This window comes from Somniosus microcephalus, chromosome 1 (assembly GCF_052327205.1).
Source record: "Somniosus microcephalus isolate GS21.2 chromosome 1, FLI_Smic_1.0, whole genome shotgun sequence".
NCBI classification, from domain to species: domain Eukaryota; kingdom Metazoa; phylum Chordata; class Chondrichthyes; order Squaliformes; family Somniosidae; genus Somniosus; species Somniosus microcephalus.
The window spans coordinates 96,565,996-96,586,425 of NC_140987.1; the positions used below are offsets into that span (position 1 = coordinate 96,565,996).

The 20,430-nt window shown below is 44.6% G+C and overlaps 1 protein-coding gene across 2 annotated transcripts in view; it reads left to right on the forward strand.

Annotated features, from left to right (window-relative positions):
- The window catches only part of carm1l (coactivator-associated arginine methyltransferase 1, like), a 241,822-nt gene extending 223,909 nt beyond the window's left edge, over nucleotides 1-17,913 (forward strand). The window contains exons 10-13 of one of the 2 annotated variants that reach the window (XM_085984184.1): nucleotides 1,523-1,612; nucleotides 4,013-4,150; nucleotides 6,113-6,202; nucleotides 15,864-17,913. In XM_085984184.1, the coding sequence (XP_085840310.1) occupies nucleotides 1,523-1,612; nucleotides 4,013-4,150; nucleotides 6,113-6,202; nucleotides 15,864-15,876 (331 nt within the window). In that variant the 3' untranslated portion in view covers nucleotides 15,877-17,913. Of the gene's footprint in view, nucleotides 1-1,522; nucleotides 1,613-1,870; nucleotides 2,046-4,012; nucleotides 4,151-6,112; nucleotides 6,203-15,863 lie in introns of those variants that run through there. The other variant, XM_085984189.1, reaches the window with a different exon arrangement.
- The last annotated feature ends 2,517 nt before the right edge of the window (nucleotides 17,914-20,430 follow it).

A 20,430-nucleotide genomic window follows, 5' to 3' on the forward strand; every position in this document is an offset into this window, starting at 1 on the left:
CTCCCCCCCTCCCTCCCTCCCCCCCCTCCCCCTTTCCCTCCCTCCCCCTCTCCCTCCCTCCCCCTCTCCTCCCTCTCCTCCCCCTCTCCTCTCCCTCCCTCCCCCCTCTCCTCTCCCTCCCCGTCTGTCCCTGATTTCCCCTTCCTCCCTCCCCCTCCCCCTCTCCTCTCCCTCCCTCCCCCTCTCCCTCCCTCCCTCCCCCTCTCCTCCCTCCCTCCCCCTCTCCTCCCCCTCCCTCCCCCTCCTCACCCTCCCTCCCCCTCTCCCTCCCCCTCTCCCTCCCCCTCTCCTCTCCCTGTCCTCTCCCTCCCTCTCCCTCCCCCTGTCCTCTCCCTCCCCCTGTCTGTCCCTGAGTTCCTCTCTCTCCCTCCCTCCCCCTCTCTCTCTCCCTCCCTCCCCCTCTCTCCCTTTCCTCCGAGCCCGGACGCGTTGAGCCGAAGCCCCCGTGTGCGGATCAGCACCTCGGGGCCGGCCGAGCGCGTGAGGCCCGGCCCGACTCTCGGGTCCCGCTCCGGGCTGCCGCCGATGTTCACGCGCTCGCTGTTTCCCGCCCCGCCAGCCTTTACCAAGATGGCGGCGATGGCTACACTCGGCTCAGTCCCGCCGCGCCAGCCTTTACCAAGATGGCGGCGACCGCGGGCCGCTGGTTTGGAATCGGGCCCAGCGGGACGGGCGGTACCTAGCTCGGGCGTGGCTGGCGAGGAGAGGCTTCGAGGCCTGAGGCCTGCAGGCAGCTCATCCACCGCCGAGGGGGCAAAGCCCGAGTCCCCTTTGCAAAAGGATTATTTTTTCTTTTAAAACCAACTTTTTTTTTGCTGGAAATCTATATTTCAAAATAAACACACAAAGTGGGAAAAATAAATTAATAGTTAGGAATCAAGATGGCGGCCACTCACCTCAGCTCAGAAGGATTAGGCCCGCCCACACACGTAATGAAACGCCCCCGTGATGCACCGATTGGTCAACCATCAGGTTAATCCCCTGTACGATTGGTCAACCATCACGTTACTCAACGCTAATGAGTGGAATTTTGCCGTTTTTTGAACCTTTTTTGTATACTGTCTGAACAATTTTTGTCTGTCCAAAAAGTAAATACGCCTATTAGACTCCCCTAATGATAAGCTTTCTTTTGATATAACATATGTGTAGGTACGCTCTATAACTTTTGATTGTAAAGCCGGACAGACAGAAAAACTCTTTTTTTAATATATATATATATATAGATGAACCTTAACTGTCAAACTATAGAGTAGCATAAATACTCCCTAGCCGTACTCACCCAATCAGCTGCTCCCTCCTGCCCACGTCACGTTTTGAATCTGAGCAGGCAAGACTACCCACTGTGAGGGTGAACTTGGAAAATTACTCGTATAAATGTCATTATTCTGTGTTGGATTCAACGCCAGCTGTCAGATGTGAAAATGCAGCATTTTTTCCCCTGTATTTCTTAAGGTAATCAGAATCATAATAAATAGCTTTTTGTTCAAAGTACTTGTAACAATTTTTAAATTTGCTCTTGTAGAATGGAGATCCCGTTTGTTTTCCGAATTCTTCAGTCTGGACTTGTCCATGGCTTGGCATTTTGGTTTGATGTGGCATTTGTGGGTTCACAGTAAGTACATTTTGCTTCTCATAATGTCCCATTTTATGCCTTAAGGTGCTTGCATTTTTGTTAACTTCATGAAAATTCTGTTTTTGGAATCTAACAAAAAAATGATTGAACTCATCCCCCACTAGAAATGTATTTTGCCATTATCCAGGGTATTGTCAGTGACTATGCATGCTGTTGGCACACTTCTTTTCAATTTGTTATTTGTGAGGGGACCTTAAAAGCTCTTCTCCCTAATAACATCAGTTTGCATTTATGTAGCAGCTATAGAAAAACATCTCAAGTTGCTTCGCAGAGGCACAATCAGACAAAGGTGACTGCTGAGACAAAGAAGATGATATTAGGAGGGATGACCAAAAGCATTCTCAAAGAGGTGGGTTTTAAGGACGGCCTTAAAGGTGGAGGAGACGGAGGGATTTAGTGAGGGAATTCAAGTGTGGGGCCTCGGCGGGTAAAGGCATGGCCACCAATAGTGGGGCAAAGGGGTGGGGAGGGGTGCTGAGCACGAAGGCCAGAGTCAGAGGAACTCCGAGTTCAGTGGGGGAAGTTGGAGAGCTGGAAGAGATTACAGAGATAAGGTTATAGAGGGATTTCAACACGAGGATGAGAATTTTAAATTTGAGGTGTTGAGGGGCTGGGAGCCAGTGTCGGTCAGCGAGAACAGGGGTGATGAACAAACAGGATTTGGTGTGGGATAGAATACAGGCTGTAGAGTTTTCTATGAGCTGAAGTTTATGGAAGGTGGACAATGGAGGGCCAGAAGAGCATTGGAATAGTCATGGTTGGAGAAAATAAGGCATGGATGAGGGTTTCAACAGCAGATGAGTGGAGGCATGGGTGATGTTACCGAGGTGGAAGTAGACAGTCTTTGTGATGGAGTGTATACAGGGTCTGAAGTTCAGTTTGGTGTTGAATTGGATGCTGAGATTGCGAACAGCCTAGATCAACCTGAGAAAATGGCCAAGGAGGGGGATGAAATCAGTGGCGAGGGCAGGGAGTTTGTGGTTGAGGCTAAAGACGATGGCTTCTGTCTTTCCAGTGTTCAGCTGGAGGGAATTGCAGCTGATGCAATACTAGAATATTGAACTAGCAGTCTAACAACACAGAGGCAGCAGAGAGGTCGAGAGAGGTGGTAAAGAGATAGAGCTGGATGTCGTCGGTGTATGTGTGGACTTCATATCTGTGGTTGATGTCAAACAGGGGCAGCATGTAGCTAAAGAGGAGTGGGCCAAGGACAGATCTCTGGTGGACTGAGGAGGTTACAGTGGGGGGTTGGGGCAAGGGAAGCCATTGCTGGAGATGCTCTGGATATGATCAGATAGGTAATTGTGGAAACAAACAAGGGAAATCCCACTGAGCTGGACAATGGAGGAAACTGTTGGAAGAGGATGGTGTGGTCAACCATGTCAAAGGTTGTGGAGATTGAGGAGGATGAAGAGCGATAATGTACCACCATTACAAAGGATGACATTTGTGACTTTGATTAGGGTCATTTCAGTGTTGTGGCATGGATGAAAACCAGATTAGAGATTCAAACATGGAGTTGCAAGAAAGATGGCCACAAATTTGGGAGGTGACAGTGCATTCAAGAACTTTGGAGAGTGCAATCACTTCTGTTACTAATGTGGTAATGTCTTCCCCTTCATTTATGTTCATTAATACTAGGCTTGACCTGGGGTAGAACGCTTTTTGATTTGATTCTGTAGTTGAGGAAAGTTACCCATCCTGATTACATTAATGACTGTAATAAGGCACTTCAAAAGTACTTAATTGGCTATAAAGTGCTTTGGGACGTCCTGAGGTCGTGAAAGGCACTATATAAATGCAAGTCTTTCTTTCAAGTCTTTCTTTTTAACAAGCACAGAAACTTTTTTTTCCTCATATTTGCTGGGGTTTTTTTTCTCCTTTTTACTCATGTCTACTTTTTTGCTAAAATCAGTGGAGAGAAACATGTAGCCCAAAGAGAGAGAATTGAAGAAGCTGAAATCCAGAGGGAGAGAGACATTTCCTCTTTAAGCACTTTCCTCTTGGCTCTCTCTCACTTCTGTCAGCTGTATCCACTCGCAACTCTCTCTCTCACACCCCCACTCTGCCAGTCCTTCATTTCTCTTATGCTTCTCTTTCTATCTTCATACAGTCATGGAAATTACAACACCGAAGGAGATCATACAGCTAATCACAGGTGCAAGTGCTAGCTCCTCAACTGAAGCGGTCTACTTTCATCTTATATTCCTGCCCATTCCCCACAGCCTTTTATATTCTTCCTTATAGAACTTGTTCTCTTGATTTCCTCAACAATCTCTCTCAGCAGTGTATCATATAGGAAATCTTCAATGTTTGAAATTGTAGTTTAGCGTTTAAAAAAAAAAAAAAATCTAAATTGATAAAATCTTTCCTTTTCAGAAAAACAGTCTGGCTGTCAACATCTCCTGCTGAACCCCTCACACACTGGTACCAGGTGCGCTGCCTCCTGCAGACCCCACTGTTTGCCAAAGAAGGTGAAACATTTTCAGGGAAAGTCTTACTAGTGGCCAATAAACGGTGAGAATCAAAATGCAATGACTTGTAAATGACCGTATAAAGTCTTATTCCTATTTGGTACGGACATATTTTAAGCTGAACAAATAAGTTGTAATATTGGCCATCTTAACCAGGAAAGCAGACGGCAAGGTGCACTGCAATCACTTTAAAGGTTTGGAGACTGAAAAATGGGCAGCCAGCAAATGAAAATTAGGATGGGGAGTGGGTTGCGGTTGTCACCTCGGCCAGCCCATTGACACCCAAAGCCTGCTGGATGCGGGCCTGTTAACGGGCAAGCATTCCGCCCACCTGAAACTGGCTGCTTAAATATGCAAATTGGAGTTCTATATTTGTTGTAGGACCCCATTGCAATTTTCAGATACAAATGGCCAGAGCTTGTGGCATGCATGCGCCGTCCGTTGGTACCAGGCAGTGAGGAACCTACCAGCGGTCCTTAAAGGGACCGCTGAAGGCTGCTCACAAAACGACTCAGGAAATGTCTTGATCTTTTATTTTGGTGAGGCCAGGAGAAGAAGTGCTACTTCTGGGCCCGCAAAAAAAAGTCTGGGCCGCTGCCAGGCTTTCTAAGTCCCACCCTTAGGATTGCCTCCCCAGCCCACAGGCTCAGACTGTCAGCCAGCTCAGTGTGGGAGCCGGCCGATCTCCCGCCCTCCCAGAACAGGTGAGCTGCAGCGGAGCACTCACTTGCTGTCCACAACTCTCTGGCTGCATTTAATTGGTCCCCGAGCCTCAAAAAGGCTCGGGCCTCACGCCAGCAAGAATAGGTGGTCGGTGCAGCTGCTCTGCCTACTTTGTGCCCATTTCAGGCAGAAATCGAAGATCGCGGCCTGGGTTATTTAAAAAGGTGTAAATACAGGACAATACAAGGGCACTGTGCTTTAGAGCACCGACTCACAATGACACAGATTGGGAGGATGACTCACTGCAGAGGAGAAAGACGACCAGCAGCGGACTCAATATTTTTATGTTTAAAAAGAATACAATAACATTTTTTAACATTCTATCTAAACTACTGTCATGCCAGGTACAACAGACTAATTCATCTGATTTCTCATTTACAAAACTTGGGGGATTAACGGTGGCTCTCAGGTGGTAATGAGTCACTGCAAAGCTACTTAACATCTTGGGATGGCAAAATCAGAGGTACCAGCACAAAGAAAGCCAACCTGCCCCTCTCTTGACTATATTGCTCCCTTGCATGGTGCAGTCACTAAGGGCTATATTTTTCACCATTTGCTAATTGTAGCAAAAGTACTTGAGTATATAATGGTGTTTCCCACTTTATACACATCTGTACATTTCCCAGTGCCTGGCCTGAATAATTTGACCCGATAACTTTGGCTCTTTCATCACCTGTCCAGTGCTGGGAGGGGACGCTTGTGTGACACAAGGTTATTTAGAGGGGGGAATGTCAGCTTAAAAAGGAACAAGTCAGCCCCCATTTGATTTTTCTTGACCTGTCGCACACAGAATCATGCCAACCGTAAAAGATTAACTAAGTTGCTTTTAATGAGGGACACAACACAAAAAAAATTAAAACATATATATTTGATTATTGTTTTTGACAAGATAGGAGTCACAAAAATATTTTGAATCCCCTTTAAAACAGAGGGATTGCACATATAACTACAACGGTGCACACTGCATTTTTGTCCCATTCTCCCACTGAAGGAGAGATCAGAATGGCAGGAATTCCATCAGCATTTCAGAGTTGTATCTTTTAAAAGCTAGCTTAATGAAAATTAATCTGTTAAAGAATTACCATTGGGAGGGGGAAATGGGGGGGAAATAACATTGTTGTGTGAAACTGTATGACTACATTGTAGTATTCCCAAAGCCTCAGTTAAAATAGCAATTAGGAAGCAATTTGTCCACCATTGTCTCAGCTGTAATAAAACCCTGAATATTTGATCAAAGATGATGACAAGTAGGTTTGTGTTTTCTTCTGCATTCATATCACAGACAAAGCTACGATATTCACATTATGGCTATGGTAGACCAGACAGGCTTCAAGTCTGGAAACCTGCTAGACTTAAAGAATCCTTTCTTCAGGTAAGCCTTTCAATTCTGTTTCTTTAAAATACTACAGTCCATCATTACAGCATTCATTAGAATGATGTCTGAGATAGTATGGTAATACTGTTTTGTAAAACGTTTCAGACATAGATTATTAGCTAGGTGTACACAGTAATGCAGTGGAATGTAATATTGCTACGTAATTTTTAAACTTTAATGGGTCAACAGTTTCTGGGCTTTTGGATTCCAAGATCGTGTGAATTGGCTCAGTTTCCACTCAAACATACAGAAACATTTTCTTTTTTCTCATAACTCATTTTTACATTCCTGTGCATCACCTGACACCCTTAACTGGGAGGTAGGCACCTGACCTGTTCCCAGGCCTCTACCAACTGCCTCATTGGCTGCAAGAATGTCATGGATTTAGTTGCCCTCTGATTTTCTTCCCCTTCCCATCTCTATCACTCTCTGAGGAAGTTTTTGTCTCCCCTCGGCATCTACCCTGATACCTTTGCTGAGGTCAGATGCTTTCTGTTTGGAAACTGTACCTGTAAGCTCTTTTCTGAAGGCCCCTGATGCAATGCACTGTGACTCTGACTGCCATTGAAACAAAAGCATTGTGAATAACTGTGGTGTTGCACTCCCCACCTGATTGGCTTCAGACCTTCGAAGTAATAGAATAGCTGGAATTTTCACAAAGGTTGAATATTTTTTGAGTATTTGGAAACTGCTGCTACAAAACATGAATGCAAGGCTTATGTTACTTTATTAACATAGACCTAAAGATTAAAACATCAGTTTGAGATTGCATTATACAAACATAGCGAAAATAATTGAGGAAATATATAAACAGCAGGACATATGGGCAGGGTGGGGACTGTTACCCAGACACGAGTTCTTTACACGAATGCACGTAGCATAAGAAATAAAAGAAGTGAGTTAGAATCGCAAATTCAGCTTAAAGGGCATGATGTCGTAGCCATTACAGAGACGTTTATACAACTTGAGCTCGGGAGCTACATATTCCAGGTAATAGGATCTTTAGAAAGGATGGGGAAATTGGGAAAAGAGGGTGAGTAGCAGTATTGGGATCTGATAAGTGGTGGTCCCCAGGGATCTGTACTGGGGCCTCAACTTTTCCCCAAATATATTATTGACTTGGATGAAGGAATAGAGAGTTGTATAATCAAGATTGCAGATGGCAGCATGATGACTCACAACAAGTTGTGTGGAAAGGAGCAGGAAGTTACAAAGGGACATAGACAGACTAAATGAGTGGGCAAAACTATGGCAGATGGTGTTCAATTGTGGGGAAGTGTGATGTCTTCCACTTTGGTTCCGACAAAGTCGAATCGGAATATTTTCTTAATGATTCGACACTAGGAGCTGAGGAGGAGCAAAGGGATTCAGATGTCCATGTACACCAATCATGAAAAGTTAGGCCACAGGTACAAAAAGAAATCAAAAAGGTGAATGGAATGTTGGCCTTTATAAGAACATAAGAAATAGGAGCAGGAGTAGTCCAATCGGCCCCTCGAGCCTGCTCCGCCATTCAATAAGATCATGGCTGATCTGATCCTAACCGCCAATCCACTATCACAGAACCATCTCCTGACAGAATTAGACACACGAAATAGGAGCAGGATCAGGCTACACGGCCCCTGGGCCCGCTCCGCTACCCACAGGGCCATGACCGATCCGAACCTAGACTCATGTCCAAATTCCTGCCCGCTCCCCGTAACCCTTAATTCCCTTTACTTCTAGGAAACTGTCTATTTCTGTTTTAAATTTATGTAATGATGTAGCTTCTACAGCTTTTTGGGGCAGCATATTCCATGGACCTACCACCCTCTGGGTGAAGTAGTTCCTCCTCATCTCAGTTTTGAAAGAGCAGCCCCTTATTCTAAGACTATGCCCCCTAGTTCTAGTTTCACCCATCATCGGGAACATCTTCCCCGCATCCACCCGATCCAACCCCTTCACAATCTTATATGTTTCAATAAGATCGCCTCTCATTCTTCTGAACTCCAATGAGTAGAGTCCCAATCTACTCAACCTCTCCTCATATGTCCATCCCCTCATCCCCGGGATTAACCGAGTGAACCTTCTTTGTACTGACTCGAGAGCAAGTATGTCCTTTCTTAAGTATGGACACCAAAACTGTACGCAGTATTCCAGGTGCGGTCTCACCAATACCTTGTACAACTGAAGCAATACCTCCCTATTTTTATATTCTATCCCCCTAGCAATGAAAGCCAACATTCCATTGGCCTTCTTAATCACTTGCTGCACCTGCATACTAACCTTTTGAGTTTCGTGCACCAGGACCCCCAGATCCCTTTGTACTTCAGTACTTTCCAGTTTCTTGCCATTAAGATAATAACTTGCTCTACGATTTTTCCTGCCAAAGTGCATAACCTCACACTTTCCAGTATTGTATTCCATCTGCCAAATCTCTGCCCACTTACTTAGCCTGTCTATGTCCCCTTGCAGGTTTTTTATGTCCTCCTCACTCACTACTTTCCCTCCCATCTTAGTATCATCTGCAAACTTTGATATGTTACACTCGGTCCCCTCCTCCAAATCGTTAATATAGATTGTAAAGAGTTGGGGACCCAGCACTGACCCCTGCAGAACACCACTAGTTACTGATTGCCAGTCTGAGAATGAACCATTTATCCCAACTCTCTGCCTTCTGTTAGATAGCCAATCCTCTATCCATGCCAGAATATTACCCCCAATCCCGTGATTTTTTATCTTAAGCAATAATCTTTTGTGTGGCACCTTGTCAAATGCCTTTTGGAAGTCTAAATACACTACGTCCACTGGTTCCCCTTTATCCACCCTATACGTTACTTCCTCAAAGAACTCCAGCAAATTTGTCAAACATGACTTCCCCTTCATAAAACCATGCTGACTTTGTCCTATTAAATTATGATTATCCAAATGTCCTGTTACTGTCTCCTTAATAATGGACTCCAAAATGTTACCTACCACAGATGTTAGGCTAACCGGTCTATAGTTTCCAGCCTTCTGTCTACTGCCCTGTTTAAATAAGGGTGTTACATTAGCAGTTTTCCAGTCTGCCGGGACCTTTGCCGAGTCCAGGGAGTTTTGGAAAATTATTACCAATGCATCCACAATCCCTACCGCCACTTCCCTCAAGACCCTAGGATGTAAGCCATCAGGTCCAGGTGATTTATCCGCCTGGAGTCCCATTATTTTACCGAGTACCACTTCCTTAGTGATTTTGATCGTGTTTAGCTCCTCCCCCCCCCTTTAGCCCCCTGTTTGTCCAGTGTTGGGATATTCTTAGTGTCTTCTACTGCAAAGACTGATATAAAATATTCATTCAGTGTTTTTGCCATCTCCATATTTCCCACCATTAATTTCCCGGTCTCATCCTCTAAGGGACCAACATTTACTTTAGCCACCCTTTTTCTTTTGAAATAACTAAAAACTCTTACTATCTGTTTTTATATTTTTTGCTAATTTACTTTCATAATGTATCTTCCCTTTTTTAATCAATCTTTTTGTTATTTTTTGCTGTCTTTTAAAGTTTTCCCAATCCTCTATCCTCCCACGAGATTTGGCTACCTCATATGCCCTTGTTTTTAGTCGAATACTATCCTTAATTTCTTTACTTAGCCACGGATGGCTGTCTTTTCTTTTACACCCTTTTCTTAGTGGAATATATATTTTTTGGAAGTTGTAAAATAACTCCTTAAATGTACACCACTGATCATGTATCGTCTTACCCTTTAATCTATTTTCCCAATCCACTCTACTCAATTCCGCTCTCATACCTTCATAGTCTCCTTTATTCAAGCTTAGCACACTTGTTTGAGATCCAACCTTCTCACCCTCTAATTGAATATGGAATTCAACCATGTTATGGTCACTCATTCCAAGGGGATCCTTTACTAGGACATTTTAAATTAATCCTGTCTCGTTACACAGGACCAGATCTAAGGTTGCTTGCCCCCTGGTCGGTTCAGTTACATACTGCTCAAGAAACCCATCCCTAATACACTCAATGAACTCATCCTCAAGGCAGCCCTGCCCAATTTGATTTGTCCAATTAATATGATAGTTGAAATCCCCCATAATTATAGATGTTCCCTTATTACAAGCCTCAACTATTTCCTGATTGATACTCCGTCCAACAGAGTTGCCACTGTTCGGAGGCCTATAGACTACGTCCACTAGTGTTTTTTTCCCCTTATTATTCCTTACCTCCACCCAAACTGTTTCATTATCCTGATCTTTTGACCCAATATCATTTCTCTGTATTACAGTGATTCCTTCCTTCATTAACATAGCCACCCCACCTCCCCTTCCTTCCTGCCTGTCCTTCCTGATCGTTAAATAACCTGGTATGTTTAATTCCCAGGCATTGTCACCCTGCAGCCATGTTTCTGTAATGGCCATAAGGTCATACCCATATGTAGTTATTTGTGCCATTAACTCGTCTATTTTGTTACGAATGCTACGTGCATTCAGATAGAGAACTTTCAAAGATGTTTTGTGACACTTAGTTCCTGCTTTTGCCCTTTTTATTACTTTACCTTTTACTCCATACCTTCTGCCCCTTCCTGACACGCTCTGGTTTTTAATTTCCCCACTGCTACCTAAGTCTATGACCTTCTCTGGTGTCATTTTTATGATTTGCTCTCTAGGAACCTCCCCCCCACTAGTTAGTTTAAAGCCCTCTCTACAGCCCTAGTTATATGATCCACCAGGACTCTGGTCCCAGCACTGGCCAAGTGAAGCCCATCCCAACGGAACAGCTCCCTCCTGCCCCAGTACTGGTGCCAGTGTCCCAGGAAGCAAAACCCATTTCTCCCACACCAGTCATTGAGCCACGCATTTAACTCTCTAATTTTATTTGTCCTAGCCAAATTCGCTCGTGGCTCAGGTAGTAATCCAGAGATTATTACCCTTGTGGTTCTGCTTTTTAATTTGGCCCCTAGCTGCTCAAACTCCCTCAGCAGAACCTCCTTCCTTGTCCTATCTATGTCGTTGGTACCAACATGGACCACGACAACTGGATCCTCCCCCTCCCACTCCAAGTTTCTCTCCAGTCCAGAGGAGATGTCCTTAACCCTGGCACCGGGCAGGCAACACAGCCTTCGGGACTCTCGCTCTCGGCTGCAAAGAACTCTATCTATCCCCCTAACGATACTATCCCCTACCACTACAACATTTCTTTTAACTCCCCCCACTTGAATGGCCCCCTGCTCCACGGTGCTCTGGCCAGGTTGCTCATCCTCCCTGCAGTCCCTGCTCCTGTCCCCACAGGGAGTAAGAGCCTCGAACCTGTTGGACAAGTGCAAGGGCTGCGGCTCCTCCAACACAACCTCCTGGATCCCCGTACCTGCCTCACTTCTAGTCACACCATCCTGACCCTGGCCACGGACTACATCTGAATTAATTAATCTAATTGGTGTGACTACCTCGTGATACACAGAGTCCAGGTAACTCTCCCCCTCCCTGATGTGTCTCAGTGTTTGAAGCTCGGACTCCAGCTCTTCAACACGGAGCCGGAGTTCCTCGAGCAGCCAACACTTACTGCAAATGTGATCACTGTGAGCATCAATGGTGTTCACCAGCTCCCACATATTGCAGCAGCAACACATCGCCTGATCTCCCATTCTATGTAATTAATTAAATTTATTAATATTATTCTTAAATATCCTCTGCCCCGATTCTAGATGGTGAATATCACACCTTAGAAACTATAAACCAAAGAGATTTAAGCTTAAAAGGGAGAAATACTTACCAACCAATCACTTACCCGCTTTCTGGTGACGTCACACTTGGATTACTTTTTACCTCTCTCCTTCCAGACTGGAGACTGGTACACCTTACCTGGTCTCTGGGCCTTTTATAGCCCCGCTCTGCCGCTCGAGATTCCCGCCGACGCTGTGAGGCCTTACCTGGTCTCTGGGACTTTTATAGCCCCGCTCTGCCGCTCGAGATTCCCGCCGACGCTGTGAGGCCTTACCTGGTCTCTGGGACTTTTATAGCCCCGCTCTGCCGCTCGGGATTCCCACCGACGCTGTGAGACCTTACCTGGTCTCTGGGACTTTTATAGCCCCGCTCTGCCGCTCGGGATTCCCACCGACGCTGTGAGGCCTTACCTGGTCTCTGGGACTTTTATAGCCCCGCTCTGCCGCTCAGGATTCCCGCCGACGCTGTGAGGCCTTACCTGGTCTCTGGGACTTTTATAGCCCCGCTCTGCCGCTCAGGATTCCCGCCGACGCGCTGTGAGGCCTTACCTGGTCTCTGGGACTTTTATAGCCCCGCTCTGCCGCTCAGGATTCCCGCCGACGCGCTGTGAGGCCTTACCTGGTCTCTGGGACTTTTATAGCCCCGCTCTGCCGCTCAGGATTCCCGCCGACGCGCTGTGAGGCCTTACCTGGTCTCTGGGACTTTTATAGCCCCACTCTGCTGCTCAGGATTCCCGCCGACGCTGTGAGGCCTTACCTGGTCTCTGGGGCCTTTTATAGCCCCGCTCTGCCGCTCAGGATTCCCGCCGACGCTGTGAGGCCTTACCTGGTCTCTGGGGCTTTTATAGCCCCGCTCTGCCGCTCAGGATTCCCGCCGACGCTGTGAGGCCTTACCTGGTCTCTGGGACTTTTATAGCCCCGCTCTGCCGCTCAGGATTCCCGCCGACGCTGTGAGGCCTTACCTGGTCTCTGGGACTTTTATAGCCCTGCTCTGCCGCTCAGGATTCCCGCCGACGCTGTGAGGCCTTTTCTGGTCTCTGGGGCTTTTATAGCCCCGTTCTGTCGCTCAGGATTCCTGCCGACGCTGTGACGCCTTACCTGGTCTCTGCGACTTTTATAGCCCCGCTCTGCCGCTCAGGATTCTCGCCGACGCTGTGAGGCCTTACCTGGTCTCTGGGGCCTTTTATAGCCCCGCTCTGCCGCTCAGGATTCCCGCCGACGCTGTGAGCTCAAGGAGGTTCCAATTCAAAAGTGAGGAAGTGCTAGTTTCACAGAGCCTTGGCCAGACCTCATCTGGAATACTTCGTTCAGTTTTGGGCACCAAACCTTGGCCTTGGAAGGGGTACAGCGCAGATTTACCAGAATGATACCAGGGGTTAAATGGTTAAATTATGAGGACAGGTTGCATAAACTTGCCTTGTAGTCCCTTGAGTTTAGAAAGTTGAGGGGTGATCTAATTGAGGTGTTTAAAAAGATAAAGGGATTCAATGGGATAGAAACAGAAACTATTTCCTCTGCTGGGGAATCCAGAACAAACGGAATAAACGGCTCATTTTCTGAATGGCAGGCAGTAACCAGTGGGGTACCACAGGGATCTGTCCTGGGCCCCCAGCTGTTCACAATTTACATTAATGACCTGGATCAGGGAGTCGGATGCAGCATTTCCAAATTTGCAGACGACACTAAACTAGGAGGGGGGGTGGGCTCAGAGGAAGAGACCAGGAAGCTCCAGAGCGATTTGGACAGACTGGGCGATTGGGCGGATAAATGGCAGATGCACTATAATGTGGACAAGTGCGAAGTTATCCACCTTGGGTGCAGGAACGGGAGGGCAAATTATTATTTAAATGGCAATAGATTGGGAGAGGGGGAAGTGCAGAGAGACCTGGGTGTTCTTGTACACCAGTCACTGAAGGCGAGCATGCAGGTGCAACAGGCGGTCAAGAAGGCAAACGGTATGCTGGCCTTCATAGCAAAAGGGTTAGAATACAGGAACAGGGATACCTTGCTGCAGCTGTACAGGGCACTGGTGAGACCACACCTCGAGTACTGTGTACAGTTTTGGTCGCCTCATCTGAGGAGGGATGTTCTTGCCATGGAGGGGGTGCAGCGGCGATTCACCAGGCTGATACCAGGAATGGCGGGAATGACCTATGAGGAGAGACTATGTAGTTTAGGGATGTACACACTGGAGTTTAGAAGATTGAGAGGGGACCTCATAGAAGTGTATAAAATTCTGACAGGTCTAGACAGACTGGATGCAGAAGGAATGTTTCCCTTGGCGGGTGAGAACAGAACTAGAGGACATAATTTAAGGATAAGGGCTAAACCATTTAGGACAGAGATGAGGGGGAATTTCTTCACTCAGAGAGTGGTGAACCTGTGGAACTCATTGCCACAGAGGGCAGTGTATGCCAGCTCATTAAATATATTTAAGAGGGAATTAGATATATTTCTACGGGCAAAAGGGGTTAAGGGTTACGGAGAGAAGGCGGGGACGGGATACTGAATTAAAGGATCAGCCATGATCTCATTAAATGGCGGAGCAGGCACGAAGGGCCGAATGGCCTACTCCTGCTCCTATCTTCTATGTATCTATGTATCTATGTAAGAGGGCATAATCTTAAAATTAGAGCTCGGCCGTTTAGGAGTGAAATTAGGAAAGACTTTTTCACAATAAGGGTCATGGAAATCTGGAACTCGCTGCTCCAAAAAGCTATGGATGCTGGGTTAATTGAAATTTTCAAGACTGAGATTGATAGATTTTTGTTAGATAAAGGTATCAAGGGCTATAGAGCAAAGGCAGGTAAATAGAGTTGAAGTACAGATCAGCCATGATCTAATTGAATGGCAGAGCAGATGAGGGGAAAAGATTGAAGATTTGTATGAATTATTGAATGTTTAATAATTCTGTACATTCTTCTACCAACATCATTGGTAAAGAGTGAGCTATCAGTCGTGCATTATGCAGGTTCTTTCCTTTCCTCCCATGGCTCTTTCTGTAAAACAAAAATAGAAAATTCTGGAAACATTCAGCAGGTCAGACAACATTTGTGGGGAGACAACAGACTAGTTAACGTTTCGGCATGCTCAGCTTCAAATCTCAATTGGACCGTGTAGAGGAATTGGCTAGATGAGTGTGTTGTCAAGAGTGAGGGACATCAAGTCATTATGTACAGTTGTTGCATGCCTCTAAGTAAGTGTTTTCAGAATGGCATTGGCAGAGACTTCCAAACGGATCACCTCTGCAGCCTTTTGATAAGCCCAAGAACCCTCCAAGAACTTTGTGTTCCTCCAATTCTGGCCTCTTGTGCATTCCTAATTTCCTCCGCCCCACCATTGGCAGCTGTGCCTTCTGCTGTGCCCTAAGGTCTGGAATTCCCTCCCTAAACCTCTCTGTCTCTCTATCTCTTCTCCTTTAAAACGCACCTTAATACCTACCTCTTTGACCAAGCCTTTGGTCACCTGTCTTAACACCTCTTTATGTGGCTCATTGTCCTAATACCTCCTTATGTGGCTCATTGTCCTAATACCTCCTTATGTGGCTCGTTGCCATATTTTGTCTGATAACACTCCTGTGAAACATTTTTGGGACATTTTACTATGCTAAAGGCGCTATATAAATGCAAGTCACTGTTGTTGAGAGAGCTGTGTGTACCAGACAGGAACCAATAGAGCAGAAAGTATCTTGCAAAATGTGCATGTGAGATACAACTACAAATTTTTAGAGAATATTTCTTTCAGGTATGTTAAAGAAAGAAAATAAACATTTTACAATTTGAAAGTGTTCTATAGCATTCAAACAAACTTTCTTTGAAAATTTGATTAATCTTAGCAGAATAAATCTTTCAGTTAACTAGAGTAGAAATCAAGTGAAGACTGTTTCTGTTGGTCATCAGTTTCTCTGATGGAAACATTAGAGTTCTTTATTTTTCTCTTATTGTTGCTTTCTTTTTGTTCATCAGTTTTTACGAATGAATCCCTTGTGCAAAACCCCTCTCTAAACTGACACCAGCATATCTACCGAACAAGACACTCAGGTGACTCGTAGGAGCACGACTGCAATGCAACAATATCTGAGTGGAACTAGAATAAGTTTTTTTGGTGTACCTCCAAATTGCAGTATCCCCTTTTCTAGAACATTTTATCGGCCTGTATTAATGAATAAATAAACACACGCTGTGTGAATTGATGTAGTTATTCTGCACTTGTGCAAAATATCAGATATAGTCTGAGATCGTGAATCAACCAAAGGCAGCCAGCCAAACCATCAGTCGTCAGCTGCAAGACAACAAAAGTAATGTAATAATCGTATAGGTATTTACAATTTTATACATATGTGTATTTGGGTGTATGTGTCTGTGCACACAGTCAGATGTTTTTATGTGTAGTAGGTCAGATCCAATCAAAAACATTGTGTAAATAGGACAGTTATATTAAACTGGATGTGACTTTTTTATTGCAACTTTAATAATAATGGATAAATCACATGAGAAAAATACTTCAGGTCTTGCCTAAAAGGAAAAGATTTTAGAAACAAAACATTTAATGGACATGGCTTATTTATATCTTGGCACTCTATGTGATATATTAAACATATGTAGTCACATTGCAGTGAAAAATATAAGTGCTGTATGGTCTACAAGCTAGAATTATTAAATTTTACACTCACTAAACTGAGGGATGTCAGTGCTAGGGGATGGAACATATTTTGTCACCCAACGCTAAGCACTCATTCCAACATTGGCTATAGTACAACCAAATGTAAAGTAAAACACCCTCCACTGCCCCATCAATGAGCCATAGACTGAAGATCAGAATAGTGCCCTCCTACTGCACCAACTGACGATTGCACTTTCCAAACCAGCCATCCTTGCCGTATTTCTAAGACTGCCAGTTTAGTTCTAACTTCTGTGCCAGGTTATGGGTGGTTTAAACATGGCACTTGTCTTGCATGGGATAGCCACGAGAGGCCAGTGTGCTAACCTCTGCCACTCAGGCCCTCAGTACAGAATTATTGCTGTTGTTATTATTTGCAAAAGCTGTTCAAATGTTACCAGTTCACCCACTTCAAAAGGAAACCAAAGCAGTTGGTCGACTTTATATTTATTTTTCTAAGACTGTACTCGTAAAAGGGATACAATGGCTCCAAACCAGTAGCTTGAAGTCTGTATTGAAGAAAGAGGTTTTGAGAAAATTAGACAAGCGTTTTGTTTAATTTTCCAGGGATGCCTAGAGACCATACTTTGTAGCACTTGCAAATTCACACGGCCAAAGCATCTCCAGGCCACGAGGCATCTGCAAGGTCCCTTTCCCAAAAGGCTCCGGGCTAACTGCCAGCTCTGATGCTGCATCGAATTACACACACCTGATTGTGAACTGTAAGGGAATTGAAGACCTTGCCGCATTTTCCTTCCAAAGGATTGTTCCCCCTTGTTTTCTGTTGAAAACGCAGTTTTGCTTAAGAATCTGAGTTTACCAGAATACTCAACATTTTTAAAGAAAGCCATTCAGACTCTGATAACCTAGTGTGACTGTGTTCTGCTCAAAATGCAGAATTAAATAGAGATATTTCCTGATATGTGTAAAACAAAAATTGTTAGAGCTGAAGATTAAACTCCTGCATGTATGACTACACATTTCTTGCATTGTTTAGAGAATGGAGGATCCGTAGTTCTGACACCGATAGCCATTGGCATGGATGAGTGCAGTTGTCCAAGTCAATAACATTGTGTTTGTCAGTAACGGACCTCTGTTGGTCACAGGCCAGGAGCCTGCTGCTCACTGAACAACATCAGGTGATATCAGTAGCACAATGTCTCATCTGAACTGAATGATCTGTGAAAAAGCTACCTCGTGTACCAATGGCTTTTGCGTGTATCATCTAATAGAAAGAAAATGAACTGTGGCACGGTGTTATGTGAGGGTCATTGTTTTTCAGTCTGTATTCATCTGACATTTGCTAGGATTTTTGTCTAACATTAAAGATGTGGCATCCTTTTCTAATTACCAGTGTCAGTATCTGGACAAGTCTATAATTTGGATTGTACTCCATATGTTTTTGCCACTGTATACAGTTTCACATCAATCCCACATCTAAATGTGGGTTTTCCACAAGTGAAAAATACCCTTCAGAGCCACTTTTCAGCCAATCTAACCTCAGTTTTCCAAACATACTCACATCTTCAAAATGGACAGTGGGAGCCAGGAGAAAGAAGAAACGAGTAAAAGATTTGGATTTTTTTTTTTTAAAGAGAGAAAAAAGTTAGGGTAAGATAGGCTAGGTGTGACAACACAGTAAAGAAAGGAAATTTGATTTTTTTTTTTAAAAAAGGATTTTTATTTTAGCTAAAATTGTGTTTTAAATGTATATTTTAGTTCTGCGAGATTAATATTACACTTGGAATGCTACTCCTGCTGTTTGGGTAGCTTTATTACAGTAATGCTAGTGTTAGTTTCAGAGCTGAAATCAAATAAAACTGGTCAGCTCGGTTGGGGAACTTGGAATTTTCTGGATCTGTCAGAAATATAATGGTTTACGTTTATAGCTTTTATATCTGTAATCTCTGCCTGGACATATCTTGGCTTAAAAATCTAATTTGTCAATTTGACCTCTCTCTAACATTTTTAGCACTGCCATTTTTGAACCAGAGCTTGGAAATTACTGTGGTTTTTCATACAAGTTCCTTTCTCTGCTGTTTTCACGGACGTCTTAACCCACTTATTTTAAATGGGTTTACACCAGTAATGGAGAGAAGAGTATGATACAAATGCATTAAGTGTTCAGATTTTAATATCACTCACAATAATTTCCAGGTTTGGGTGGGCTGTTGCTTTATACATTAGGGCTGATTTTCCTGTCCAAAATGCTTAGTTGTGCTCAGTTCCCAGCCACAAAGGAAAAGGAAAGGAGTTGTCGGGGGGGGGGGGAATGGGGAGGGTGGTGAGGAAGACCTGTGACCCTCGTGTCTCTTCCTCCTTTACACTGCTGCAAGACTTCCAGGGCTTCCCCCGAGGGGAGGAGCATAGTGCTTGCGTCTTCAACCATATGGGTAATAAAGAGCAGCCATGATAATGAGGTGAAAAGGTGTGTTCCCAGCACTCCTGTCTCAATTTCCTTCCCCAATGCCAGATGCAACGAAGGTTCACTAGATTGATCCCTGGGATGAGAGGGCTGTCCTATGATGAGAGATTGTGTAGAATGGGCCTATACTCTCTGGAGTTTAGAAGAATGAGAGGTGATCTCATTGAAACATATAAGATTCTGAAGGGGATTGACATGGTAGATGCTGAGAGGTTGTTTCCCCTGGCTGGAGTGTCTAGAACTAGGGGGCATAGTCTCAGGATAAGGGGTCGGCCATTTAAGACTGAGATGAGGAAGAATTTCTTCACTCAGAGAGTTGTGAATCTTTAGAATTCTCTGCCCCAGAGGGCTGTGAAGGCTGAGTCTTTGAGTATATTCAAGGCTGAGATAGATAGATTTTTGGACTCTAGGGGAATGAAGGGATATGGAGATCGTGCGGGAAAGTGCAGTTGAGGTCAATAATCAGCCATGATCTTACTGAATGGCGGAGTAGGCTCGAGGGGCCGTATGGCCTATTCCTGCTCTTACTACTTATGTTCTAACATAGGAATTGCTAGAAGAAAAAAGACCAAGGTCCATCTAGTTCATACGAACATAGGAAAATGACCGGCAGGAAAAGATGAGCTGGTCCATCAAATCTGTCCCATGCCCATGATGCCTGGAGCATCATAACTAGACACTTCCTAACTCTCCCCACTCTGGCAGCCATGTAATCGGGGGGGGGGGGTGGGGAAGTGCAAACAAGGGAAAGAAAAACTCTGGAAAGTTCCTCTCCGACCCCCTCAGACGATCAAAACCAGTCCAGGAGATCATATTGACCATGCGTATGTTAACTATTAATCCGCTTTCCTTCTATATGATGCAATCTCTGCCCCAGCAAAGATCTGGTCCAGCTTCCCCTTGAAGTCATGCTAAGAGTCAGCGCAAGCCAGCAATATAATCCAGAGGGTGATTACTCTGTGAAAACACCTAACATCTAACCTCTTCCTACTTTTGCGTAGTTTAAATGCATGACCCCTGGTTCTCACCAGTCTGTCAAACTGAAATAATCTATCAATAGGCACACAATCCAGCCCTTTCATTATCTTATATACCTCTATCAGGTCGCCTCTAGGTCTATGCTGCTCTAAAGTAAATAGGCCCAGCTCTTTATGCTTATCTGAGTAACTAAGGTTCGTTAAGCTAAGAATTATTCTTGTAGCTCTCCTCTGACCTTTTCCCAAGGCCCCTACATCATCCACCATGTGAGGGAGCCAAAACTGGGTGCAGTACTCCAGATGCAGTCTAACCAATGACCTGCATAATAATGGAATGGTCTCCTTTGATTTGTACTGAATGGTTCTTATTAATATAATCCAATACCTATTTGGTTTGGCTACGGCTTTTCTGCATTGGTTGGGAACCTTCAGTGATCTGTGAACACTTCTACCCAGATCTTTTCCTTTCTC